Source organism: Papio anubis, chromosome 13 (genome assembly GCF_008728515.1).
Source record: "Papio anubis isolate 15944 chromosome 13, Panubis1.0, whole genome shotgun sequence".
Taxonomy (NCBI): domain Eukaryota; kingdom Metazoa; phylum Chordata; class Mammalia; order Primates; family Cercopithecidae; genus Papio; species Papio anubis.
The window spans coordinates 102,420,246-102,433,688 of record NC_044988.1 but is presented as its reverse complement, the minus strand read 5'-3'; the positions used below and the strand labels follow the sequence as shown (position 1 = coordinate 102,433,688).

Below are 13,443 nucleotides of genomic sequence, written 5' to 3'. Positions count from 1 at the left end.
ATCCTCCCAGGGCAATTTGTGCCTATCAAGCAAATATGAGTATGTGTAATTCCTCTTACCACTTTTTTGTGAAGTGTTTTTTCTGTTTTGCTTGGTTTGATAATGAGTGGTTGTTTTGTTATGCAGAATGTTCTGTGCTTTGCTTTGGTTCCTTTGATGTGTTTTGGGCTCCTTAATTAGCACCATATTGGGCTACCTTGTTCTTTTTGAAGACTGCCTAGCATTTCATTGTATATATGTATGTACTGTGAATTACTCATTCTCTGATTGGATGGTGGAATTTATATTATATTCAGTATTTTGCTACAAACAAGGCCACTTAAATACTCTACAGTCTGTAAAATATTCTACAACCTCTTTATGCACACATATGCTCTGTAGGAGAACTTTCTGTAAGTGGAATTTGCATTTTTATTTTAGTAGATAATGCCAACATTAAACTTGAAAGGGAATATGCCAGTGTGCCCTCCAGCAGCGGTGTAGAAGGTCCAGTTTTCCCATGCCCTCCAGTGCTCTCAGCTGCTTTCTGTTTCTTCTTCTTTTTTTTTTTTTTTTGAGACAGAGTCTTGCTCTGTCACCCAGGCTGCAGTGGAGTGACGCAATCTTGGCTCACTGCAACCTCCACCTCCAGGGTTCAAGAGATTCTCCTGCCTCAGCCTCCCGAGTAGCTGGGATTACAGGTATTTGTATTTTTAGTAGAGACAGGGTTTTACCATGTTGGCCAGGCTGGACTTGAACTTCTGACCTCAAGTGATCTGCCCGCCTTGGCCTCCCATAGTGCTGGGATTACAGGCATGAGCCACAACATCCGGCGCTTTGTTCATTTTTCTATTTGAATTGTTTTTTTTTGTTTTGTTTTGTTTTGTTTTGAGATGAAGTCTCGCTGTCTCGCCCAGGCTGGAGTGCAATGGCATGATCTCAGCTCTCTGCAACCTCCGCCTCCTGGGTTCAAGAGATTCTCCTGTCTCAGCCTCCTGAGTAGCTGGGATTACAGGCATGCGCCACCACACCTGGCTAATCTTTTTTGTATTTCTGTAGAGACAGGGTTTCACCGTGTTGGCCAGGCTGGTCTCTAACTTACCCTGACCTCAAGTGATCCACCCACCTCAGCCGCCCAAAGTGCTGGGGTTACAGGCGTGAGCCACTGTGCCTGACCAAATTGGTCTTTTTTTAAAAACTGAGTTACGGGGCTTTTAAAAATCTATAAATTAAGGAAATTAGCTATTTCTCTCGGGTGTGGCATATTTTCCCCCCAGGTTATCATTTGACTCTTGGTTTTGTTTAGGCTTTATTTTTCATTCTGAAATTTAAAATTTTTAGGTAATAAAATTTATTGGTGTTTTCTTTTAAGGTTTCTGAGTTTTATGTCATCTATTAAAAGGACAACTTAATTCCAGCTTTGTTTTCCTAACTTTATTTTTTTCTCACAGGACTTTTGAATTAAACCATCTTTTTCTTGCTGATATAAAATGGTCCTTATATTATTTTCTAAATTTTGGTATCTATTTGATTCTATTCTCAACTCTATTTACTATTATAATCTCTATTCATGTGCCAGTATCATTATTTGTAATTGCTGCAGCTTTAAATTATTTTAACATCTGATATGTTTTTCATAAATGTCTTGGTTATTTATGTACATTTATTTTTCCATATGAACTTTCAAATCAGGTTGTTTGGTTATATATGTTATTTTATATATACATGTATTTGTGGCATTTTTGTTAGAATTACATTACATTTATGGACTGATTTAGAGAGAATTAGCTTATATGTACTATTGCATCTTCTTATCTGGAAATAGGGTATATCTTTCCATTTATTCAAAATTTACTTTATGCCCCTCAGAGATGTTTTAAAATTTTCTTCATATAGATTTTGTGTATTTTTTGGTAAGCTTATTCTTTTCGTATTTTTTGTTGCTATTAACTTTTTATATTGGAAGGCTACTGAATAATAATAATTATTATTATTATTAATATTATTATTTGAGACTGAGTTTCGCACTTGTTGCCCAGGCTGGAGTTCTATGGCATGATCTTGGCCCACTGAAACTTCCACCTCCTGGGTTCAAGTGATTCTTCTGCCTCAGCCTCCTTAAGAGCTGGGTTTACAGGCACCCACCACCATGCCCAGCTTATTTTTGTGTTTTTAGTAGAGACGGGGTTTCACCATGTTGGTCAGGCTGGTCTCGAACTCCTGACCTCAAGTGATCCGCCCTCCTTGGCCTCCCAAAGTGCTGGGATTGCAGGCGTGAGCCACTGCACCCGGATGGTTATTGATTTTATATTTTAATTTTGCATTCAGCTGCTTGACAAAATTATCTTGTTTGTAATAGATTTTTAATTAATTCTCTTATGGTTTTTTTTTCTAAGATAAAATAACATCATCTGCTAACAATAATTTTGTCTCCTATTTTCTAATTTTATACATCATATTTCTTTCTCTTGTCAGATTGTTTGGGCCAGGATCTTTAGAACAGTATTCTAGAATAATGGGGTTAGTTGGGTGTATTATTCCATTTTTACGCTGCTGATACAGACATACCTGAGACTGGGAAGAAAAGGAGGTTTAATCTGACTTACAGTTCCACATGGCTGGGGGAGGTCTCCTAATCATGGCAGAGGACGAAAGGCGTTTCTTTGTTTTTTTTGAGACGGAGTCTGGCTCTGTCGCCCAGGCTGGAGTGCAGTGGCCGGATCTCAGCTCACTGCAAGCTCCGCCTCCCGGGTTTACGCCATTCTCCTGCCTCAGCCTCCCGAGTAGCTGGGACTACAGGCGCCCGCTACCTCGCCCAGCTAGTTTTTTGTATTTTTTAGTAGAGACGGGGTTTCACCGTGTTAGCCAGAATGGTCTGGGTCTCCTGACTTCGTGATCCACCCATCTCGGCCTCCCAAAGTGCTGGGATTACAGGCTTGAGCCACCGCGCCCGGCCGAAAGGCATTTGTTACATGGCAGCAGCAAAATAGAATGAGGAAGAAGCAAAAGCGGAAACCCCTGATAAACCCATCAGATCTCTTGAGCCTTACTCATTATATCATGAGAATAACCGACCCCCATAATTCAGTTACCACCTCCCGCCCTGCCCCCCTGCCCTCCGTCCTAAAACGTGGGAATTCTGGGAGATACAATGCAAGTTAAAATGTGGGTAGGTGCATAGCCAAACCACATCAGTGGCAACCTTATTTTGTCCCTTTCTTCATCGAGAGTGCTTCTGATGTTCTACAACTGGCCACCCCCTGTCCTGTCCATTTGGAGTCTGCCTTTATTTATCCTGCTCATGGCATTTCTTTTCTGTGTGTCAACAGCGCAGTGATGGCCCCTATGCCCTGGTGCTCGTACCAACGAGAGAGGTAAGCAGGCTCCCTTTTGGGGCAAGTTTTAAGCACATGCTTTCACTAATGTCCCTTTGAATTTAAAAGTGGTTTTACCATTTTTCTCCCTACTGCACAAGCCACTGCACACCAGTTCCATTTGCCTGGAAGCCATCCTTCTGGTTCTTGTCAAGGAGAAAAATTCAAGTAGTCTCCGAGAATCATAAGCATGGAAAAGTATTTTCCTATTGTCTAGAAACCAATGACACTATTAAATGTCTGTTTAATCGTGTTTTGAATTAAGTTGCTTAAAAAAAAAAACCTTGCATTTTTGTAGGCTTTTTTTTTTTAAGCAACTTAATTCAAAGCCAAAAGCAGTTGGCTCTGAAAATGAACCTTTAACTTTTTTAAGAAGCTACTGCTACCAAAAATGTTACTTGTTCCTAAAAGTTAAACTTTTCAATATTTTTTTTCTTTCTTGGTGGAACTCTATTCTATCTAATCTATTTTATTTGCCCACAGTGGCAACTTCGGATTAGGGTATCTGGTTTCTATATCAAATGCTGATCACTTCCTTACAGAGAATTGATCACAGAGATGATTTGAAGTCAGCCTTTTATACAGCCTGCAGTCCCCTATCTCAGCTCAGTCCAATGAAGGAGCAGGCACAGAAGCTATTAAAATTTTTACAGCAGCAAACTTGCTACTTCTCTAGGATGCTTCATGATTACTAAATATGTGGAAACTGTATATACATCCTTTAAGAACGGGATTCTGTATGAGGCATTTTTGAAGGTTGTTAATGGTTGTAGCCTACTTTAATTTTCACTTGCTTTGTTCTCCAGTGGAGCTGTTGGTTTGCTTTTGTTTTATTGATGTAAACTTGAGGAGTGACCATCATTTCCCGGGCTTCACATACCCTGGGACAGTTGTAGAATACAGTCATGGCACCTTTAGAGTGAAGTTCCCAGAGGCTACCCTGTTGCATCACTATTCTGTCTTACCTCGCATACATATTCTTTCTCTTTCTAAGGAGAGTCAAATTCAGGTTACTTTGGTTCATTCTCTTACATTTTTGTGCAGCACAGACTTGAACTTCTCTGTGTGGCACTCTGGGAATTTGAGCCAGCAGAGGGAGCACAAAACACTATTTTTGTGTATGTCCAACAAATAGACGTGGTGTCTGTAACTCTTTGCCCAAACTGACAGGTTGCAGAACCAGTCTAAGAACAAGGTATATTAGATTCCGTGTATAGGATTTTTTTTCTTCTTAAATGTTAACTTCAGGTCCAAGTTTGGATCCTAATCACATTACATTGTCTTAAAAAAAAAAAAAAAAAAAAGAAGGGATCCTGTTGATCATCTATAACTTTTGAAATTTTTACAGCTGGCTCTACAAAGCTTTGACACTGTCCAGAAACTGCTTAAGGTAAGGCAAACCATGAGTTCCATTTTATCTTGCTTCCTGACTTTGAGGAAGGATTTAGTATACCACAGTCTATTCTTTATTTTCAAAGAGATAAGAATTATTTCCTTTTGCCTGGATATCTCTGCTCTCTCTAGGTAGTTTGTAGGTTTTTACTGCTCTAAACCCACCCATTTCTAGCTTAGCTGGATTATCAGTGACTCCTGGTGGATAAAGTCCTATAATTGGTTCATCATAGTCACTAGCAAGCCACATAGAGAAATGCACAGATATACCCTGACGGTGACCCAGTGGAAAGCAACCTAGCTGCAAGCAGGGTTTGTTTAGAAAGGAGAGTGAAGGTTTCAGAGTCGAAGCCAGCCAGCTCACCAAATTAGATCATGAATTGATCCATTCTTTTTTTTATTAGGGGTGGAGAGTGGGGAAAGGTGTTGCTTGGGTTTTAACCCCAAAAAAGGCAGTAGACTTACTGAAATGTGTTTTCAGTTCAGGCTCTGTGGGGAAAGACAGGGAAGCTACTTGAATGATTTAAGAAGCTCACATTTCTCTCTCACTGTGGTAGAAGCTAGTTATATACCTATAATTCAAGTTACTACTGACAGTGTACATGGGTGTAGCAATGCCTAGGAATTGTGTCTGCACAATAACACCTTATACAATGAGAAGTGCCAGTTCTCTCTCATGCCTTAAGGAAAGGGAATTTGGAATCAGTGTCTGATGTTTAAGTAAAGGGGCTTTGCACTGACTGTGGTCTGCTGTCTTTCTGTAGCCTTTCACCTGGATTGTGCCTGGAGTGTTAATGGGAGGAGAGAAGAGAAAATCAGAAAAGGCCAGGTAGGAAGAGGTCTGTTGGTTGTTATTTCCTTCTTGAATCTGTCCTGCCTTCCTGTTCCATAAGGCTGGGTCCTTCTAAACCTGCTGAGAGCTTTGTCTCAGGCTCTGCTTCCTAGTCCCAGTGCACGGGGACAGATTGAGTCAGTGGGGAGCGGTCACCTCTAGACGGTGCTGTTTTTTAAAATATTAAACCTACAAACACGTTTCCTTCTGATGTTGCTAGTAACAATGCTGTCACCTTCTTAACTCCCACCTACCCAATGTCCTACAGCATCCCTGGTTTAGTATACATCCACCTGGGTGCAACTCGCTTTTGTGTACATTGAGAGTTTGGGGTTTTGTTGTTTGGTTTTACAAAAACAAGATCATTAACTCATATAATGCTTTGGGACTTGCTTTTTACGACCAAGTATGTTTATTCCTTTCTTTATTAAAATTTATAATGAGTGTCAGTTGAAAATTGTTGCAACAAGTAAATCTCAAATTGTCTTCATTCTTTTGAAAACATTTTTATTGTATTACAGCTTAATAACCAGTACTCAATAATGATGCATGTAGTCTATAATTGAGGAGTAAATATGAAACCTGAAACCTCAAAGCATTGGTTAGGATTCGACTCAGCTGTGAATAACAAGAAATAACTGTGGCACAAACAATACACAAGTTTTATTTTACTTCCACATTTAAGAAATCTGACAGAGCCATTCCAAGGCTGGCCCGGTGCTCCAGTGTCGGGGACCAAACTCTGTCTTTTTGTGCCACTATGGAAGGATTCCATTTTTAAGGTTACCTCATAGTCTTAGATAGTTGCAGGCATTCCAACCATTGCGTCTAATTTCTTGCCAGCAGGTACAGAGATAATCATACCTGCTCCCTCTGAAGGTGCTTGTGTGATTGGCATGTTCCCTTTACCCTTTTATCCCATTGCTAAAACAGAAGCATGACTATACTTAACTGCAAGGGAAGCTGGAAAGTATATTCAGCTAGGCTTGGTGCAGTGGCTCATGCCTGTAATCCCAGCACTTTGGGAGGCCAAGGCAGAAGGATGACTTAAGACCAGGAGTTTGAGACCAACCTAGGCAACATAGCAAGAACCCCATCTCTACAAAGAAAAAAAATGTGCTAAAAATTGGAAGCCTTTATTACTATGGACTAATAGGAAAATGGTTGTTTGGGGAATGAGAAATTAGATTTATTGTATATAACCCATGGGACAAAGCTTTGAGCCCCGTTGTATGGAAGTTATGTAACGGGCTTAGCATAAGAAAAAAGTGTCCTAGCAATTGAAGCACACTGGCATGGGATAACTTGCTCAGATACTAGATTCACTAGCACAGAAACCTTCAAGAACAGGCTAGACTACAATCTCTTTGGAAGGTTCTAGAAAGGATTTGTGAATCAGATAAAGAGCGTTGGATTATGTAGTTATGATTCCTTTCAAAGTTAAGGTTTTATGATTTTAATGTAATTTCAGATCATAACAGTTGCATGTCACAGTACAGGGAAAGACTCAAGCACAGCTTTCTACCCAGTTTTTGTTTTGTCATGATTTCAGGCTATGGCACGTTTGTACTGTACATGAAATGAGTCTGTCTCTTTTGCCTTTTTGCTGTGTTTTCTATTGGCGTAGCCCTGTTTGATTTACTTTCTTTTATGATATATAATTTTAAACAGACTCCGCAAAGGAATAAATATCCTTATCTCAACTCCTGGACGCCTGGTGGATCATATAAAATCCACAAAGAACATTCATTTTAGTCGGCTGCGGTGGTTGGTGTTTGATGAAGCAGACAGGTGAGCCTCGTCCCAGGATGATGACAGGTAGAAGAGAAGGGCTGTTTCTGCTCTCCTTGTTGCAACTTCTGTGGCCCTTTAGACCACATTTGCTCTTCATATAGATGAAAATTTCTTTTTTTTTTTTACAACCACAGAATCTTGGATTTGGGTTTTGAAAGGGACATCACAGTGATACTTAATGCTGTAAACGCTGAATGCCAGAAACGACAGAACGTCTTACTATCAGCGACACTCACAGAAGGTGAGTTGGAAAGAAGTGATGGGTCCTTCTTTGTTCTTAATGAAGAGGAAGGACCTAGATTTAATCTGGGTTGTTTGCTGCCGTGATTCTCAACCTCAGGGAGGTGAGGGGCAGGGAGGGAGATGTCCTTAGAAGACTGCCTTTTCAAACTGTATGTTCAGCACTCCCAGCTTCGCTCTTCAAGTCATCCAAGACAGATATGTTCCCCAGCACATGGGGAAAGGGAGAAAGGGCAGGGATGAGGACGAGAAAAGACTGGCTGCCGTTGGCTTGGTGGTTTCATGAGGTTTTTTTGCACTTGCAGCCCACAGAGAGCAGGGCCCTTGCACTGAAGATGATGACCTCTTATCTGAGTGCATTTTTGATGTAATCACTCTTCCTCCTATAGAGCTATTGAACTTAAAAAATATATCAATGAAGCTCTTCTCTGTCTTCCATCCATATGCAATAGAAATTCTTAGCTCTCTTTTATCGGTGGGAACACGAAGGCTTGGAAAAGTTGCATCACTCTACCAGAATCACCCCACACAGTGAGTCATTGACCAGCAGTGCAGCTTTCACATTCTCGTGTCTGGTTTCCTTGGTTTACTAGGCCACCTTGTGATGTGCATGTACCAGATGCCATGCATGTGACCCCTCACAGTTCCCCACGTTCTAAATTTTGAGGGATGATTCATGAAAAAGGGATTCTGTGGTCAAGAAAGTTTGAGAAATGCCCCACCTCCCTCCGTTGGATATTCTCAGGGCACATTAACACAATAAAGGCCCTGAGAGGGCTGCTTAGAGCAAAGAAGCTTTTGTGAAACCTTTGAAATCCAAGGTTTACCATAACTTACTTGATCAAAGAACCCTTTTGGGAGGTGGGAGTGGGCGCAGTGTCTGTCACTGTCTTTTGGACGCTGTTCCATAGGTGAGTGTTTATAGAACGTTGGTACAGATTGGCTATTAGGCTGTGGGAAGAAGTTTTGGTAGATCTCCCTGCAACACACACGTTGGCACTAGGGCAGATCAGTGCTGGGACTTGGTGATGCCCATGGGGTGACATACATAGTCCTGACATTCATGGGTGGGTGTGTATAGGGGGTACGCTTTTGTGACCAGTTTCACGGTGTGTTTGTTGTCTGCTTTGCCCTTCTCACTTTTATCCAAGGTGTAACACGGCTAGCTGGTATCAGTTTGCATGATCCAGTCAGTATTTCCGTCCTGGACAAGAGCCATGACCAGTTGAACCCAAAGGACAAAGCGGTCCGGGAGGTCTGTCCTCCACCAGCTGGCGACGAGCTGGACAACTTTGCAATACCAGAGAGTCTCGAGCAGCACGTGACTGTGGTTCCCAGCAAACTGAGGCTTGTCTGCCTAGCGGCCTTCATCCTTCAGAAATGCAAGGTGGGACTGTGGGCTAGTGCCAGCTTGATCCGGGGAAGAAAGGCCTGCTTTCTTGTGTTAAGCCATTGGTAGCAATGAGTTAAGACACCAAAAATCAGAGGTTTTCCAACTTATGTCTGCATTCCGGATGCAAACTTTGATGTACATCCTTTCAGTCAAGTTTTAGGATTATGGTAAAGAATCAGAGGTCAATGGTAGCCATGATGTTCAGCTTGAAATCTGTCCTCGATACCTTTCCTGGGACTGATAGTAGGCACATCACAGGTGGCGGGAACAGCTGGATGTGAGGCAGACATAGGGGCTTGTGCTCATGTTTCTCCAAGAGTCCTGGCATTTGTGCATTTATTTACTAGACTTCTGTGATGACTCTGAGACGTGAGAAGATAGTAAGTGGAAGGGCTTCAGGGTGAAGATTTTCTGCATGTGTAGGGTCTCAGCCAGGTAGTGTTGTTGTGGCAAGCCCTGGATGAATAAGGGGAATGGAGCTCCCACCCAGCTGTGCTCTGAAGTGTGTTTATTTTTGTCAGATAAGGGAAACCCGTTTGAAATGATAGTTGTGTCGTTTTCCTCTCCTGCATTCTTTGTAGAGTGCAGTATCACTGTTTTTGTTTTTTAAAATAATTCAAAGATAGTCACCTTTATTTCCAAATGGGGGTCAGCATGACTGTACAGTTTGGAGAAATACTCATTTTGGCGTCATGTAATCTTAAAATATGTGGGGTTTTCCTCCCTTTGTATCATGTAGTTTGAGAAAGACCAGAAGATGGTTGTCTTTTTCTCAAGTTGCGAGCTGGTGGAGTTCCACTACAGCCTCTTCCTACAGACCCTGCTGAGCAGCTCAGGGGCGCCGGCATCAGGGCAGTTGCCATCTGCCTCCACGCGATTAAAATTCCTACGGCTGCATGGCAACATGGAGCAGGAGGTGAGCACTGATCTTCCTGTGCAGCGACAGCACCGTGGCCCCACGTGGAGATGGGGACGAACCTGAGTCCGGCAAACCTGTTCTTTAGGCTCAGCAATGGCTACGACCCTTGCACACTCCACTGGGCAAGTCAAGAATTAGATGAAAATGGGGGACCCACTGGAACTAGAGGGGATCACACTGCTGGATTGATGTGGGCAAGGAGAGTCTATTGTTCCCATTTGCTTTTGCTCCGGGAGCTGGTCTCTTCCACCCGAGAGAGCTCACAGGCCCCGACTTGGCCTGAATCTACCTCAACCAGCTGTTAAGGCAACAGAGTACCACTAAGTAGCTGGCACCAGGGAAGGGTTTTGCCTTTTTAGTACCCAGTGTGTAATTAGGGCTTGATGTCTTCAAATTAAGAGCATTAATGGAGCTAAATTGTGGATCCCATATGGTACTGCTGAGCACGGCTGCTGTCATTGTCAACAAGACACAGCGCTGCACTCAGAACACTTTCGGTTGGGAGAGGGTACTGTGAACCAAAGGGGCTGCGGGCTCCCAGTTCTTTCTCGGCACGGAGTAAGATTTCCGTTCACGAAGAAGAGTACAACATTTCCTCTATTTTAGGGACTTAGCTGTGTCAATCACATTCCTCCAGTCTTAACTAGGCCGTTTGGTAGGGAGTCGGGGTGGAGTACGGGAGTGAGATATGCTCACTGGAATTGGGAAAGAAAGGACGAGCAAGACTCGGAAGTAGGAGCCATTTTGCCCTAGAGGAGAGGGTACCAGGCAGCTTCGCAAATTGTGGGAAAGAAAACTAGAAATCGGAATGAGATTTGATTTGAGCCAGCTTAAAAGATCATAACATTTTTAGAGCTAAAAGGGACACCAGAGGTTTGATACGATCCTAAACAAGTCCAGCCTCTCTTTGCTTTTGCTCTTTTGTTTTAATACTGAAGTAAATAGAGGCCCAGAAAAGCGAACTTGCTCAAGGTCACTCAAGGACACAGGTTATTTGCCACAAGATTATATAGAAATCCCTGAATATTCCAGCCCTTGTGCATTAGGTAAACTCTTGGTCTTTACCTTTGGATCCCTGATTCAATCAAACTTGTTGATTTTATTTTTTAAATACCATTAATGGTTTGGGGTTTTGTTTTTGTTTTAAGCTTTGTTTACTAATCCTGTGAGTCTGTTTTTACCAGAGGCGTTCTGCGGCGTCGATCCAAGTGATTGGGGAAAGCTGGGTATGGACTCAGAATAGTCTAGGAATTCGCTATAATAGATCACACACAAGAGTCTATAGCTTCATTATACAGAAGCTGTTCATCTCACACTGTACCAGGGGAGTAGTCTAGCATGCTGTTTATAGCTGTGCCCTCTGGGGGCACACTGCTTGTGGTCCTGTCCTGGCTGTCATTTGCTGGCTGTGTAATCTCAGGTAAATATTTAACCTCTCTGTGACTTAGTTTCCATGTCTCTAAAGTGGGGATGATAATTGTACTTCCTTTAGGGTGTACTCAGTTAATGCATACAGAGCTCTCCGTACAGGGCGTAGCACACAGGAAGTGCTCAGTAAATGTTAAGCGCCTTTATTATTATTGTTTTTATCTGTCTTTCAGAAATAGTTCTGTTTTTATAGTTTAAAAGTTTTTTTTTTTATAATTAAAATTGTGTTTTTGTAGTTTAAAAAGGAGAATGTCTGTGTAGTATTTAGCTTTTGCAGTGGAAGACAGGAGGTTATAGTATCCCTGTGTTTTATTTTCTAAGTATTAGGGGTAAGTTTCTTGTTCCAGACTAAGCTGAAACTGTCCCACTTAAGTTTTCCTGACTTATTACCCTGGCCACTATCCTGCAAGGCCTTAGCATGGTCTCCTTAGATGGTTGACATGATTCTAAATAAGTTTCTGAGCATTGGATAGAAGTTACTATTTGCAGGGTAGTTGTGATGATGACTGACATGATTCTAAGTAAGTTTCTGAGCATTGCATAGAAGTTACTATTTGCATGGTAGTTGTGATGAAAGTCCCAGAGTTTGGTAGGTTTTTTTTTTCTTGCCTCAAATCTGAATACATCATAACTAGTCTTTAAGGTGTTTCATAAGCTTTTATGAACTTTTTGATTTTTTCTGATTCTGATTCTAAGATACAGCCATCAAAAATGATCATTTATAAAGACCGTGCAGCAGACTGCACAAATGGATCTGTCCTTTTGAGGGTCTGAGCACTGACTCAGGAACACGGTTCCCAGGTTCGGATATCATTCCGGCCCTTTACCGTGTGTGTGTGTCCTTTGGGCAAGTTCCTTAACCTGTCTGTGCCTCAGTTTTTTTCTTCTGGAAAATGGGGTGATGATAATACCTACACATAGGGTTGTTGTGAGGATTAGCGAAGTTCAGACGTGTGAGGTGCTTAAGCCAGTGTCTGGTATGTGGTGAGCACTCAATGAATGTTTGTTGTTTGTATGTCTTTATCCAGTGTACTCAGTGAGGTGTGCCCTGGGCTTCCAGCCATGGACAAAATCTACGCACATGAAAGCCCAGAAAGACATGCCACAGCACACAGTGACTGTGCCAAAGCAACAGAGACTTTACTTTTTTCCAGATTTTGGGTAGTTTGGTTCTATTTCTTTGTATTTGCTGCTGACGGGTGAATGTGACCAACTCAAGTGCATAGAGCATCATGACTGAAGAGCGTTCAGAAGGCACCATTGCAGGCTCGTACTAAAAGCATTCTAGGATGCTCACCTTTTGGTCCAGCAAGTCTGTTTCTAGGAATTTAACCTAAGAGAGTTATTAAGAATCTACACAGTGACTTATTTACAGAGATGTTTGTCACAGCATTGATTGCAATATTACAAAATCAGCAGGGCGCGGTGGCTCACGCCTGTAATTCTAGTACTTTGGGAGGCTGAGGCTGGTGAGTTGCTTGAGCTTGAGTTCATGACCAGCCTGGGCAGCATGGCAAAACCTCGTCTCTAACAGAAAATACAAAAATTAGCCAGGCATCGTGGTACATGCCTGTAGTCCCAGCTACTCAGGAGGCCAAAGTGGGAGGATCACTTGAACCCGGGAGCTGGAGGTTATAGTGAACTGAGATTGTGCAGTGAGTCTGGGTGACAAAATGAGACCCTGTCTCAAAAAAAAAAAAAAAAAAAATCAGAAACAACCTTCACTGCATACAACATTGGTCAAATAAATAATGGCGCATCCATTTAGCTGACTACTGTTTCACCACAACAGATGACCTGGTCTTTGGATACTTATTGGCATGAAGAGATGTTCATATTCTCTTGCTATCTAAGAGCATGTTAATAGTATAAATAGTAGGGTACCATGTTTTTGGAAAGCTACATATTTGGTTATGTGATGCATAAAAGGGGAACTCGGGAAACATCAAAGTATTCCCAGTGGTAGTGGTGGTTTGCCTTGAGTGGTATTTTATTTTCTTCCTTTAATGCAAATATATTTTCTCTCCAATTAAAATACATAGTTTTATAAATATCTAATTTTTTTTTTTTATTTTTTATATTTTTTGAGACG

General features: G+C 41.8%; 1 protein-coding gene across 1 annotated transcript in view; it reads left to right on the top strand.

Moving 5' to 3' along the window:
- Positions 1-13,443, top strand: part of DDX31 (DEAD-box helicase 31) — an 81,063-nt gene that overhangs the window by 14,849 nt on the left and 52,771 nt on the right. Inside the window, 7 exon segments of the mRNA XM_009187952.4 lie at positions 3,309-3,353; positions 4,702-4,743; positions 5,510-5,574; positions 7,249-7,368; positions 7,506-7,612; positions 8,763-8,998; positions 9,744-9,920. Coding sequence (XP_009186216.2) covers positions 3,309-3,353; positions 4,702-4,743; positions 5,510-5,574; positions 7,249-7,368; positions 7,506-7,612; positions 8,763-8,998; positions 9,744-9,920 — 792 coding nt within the window.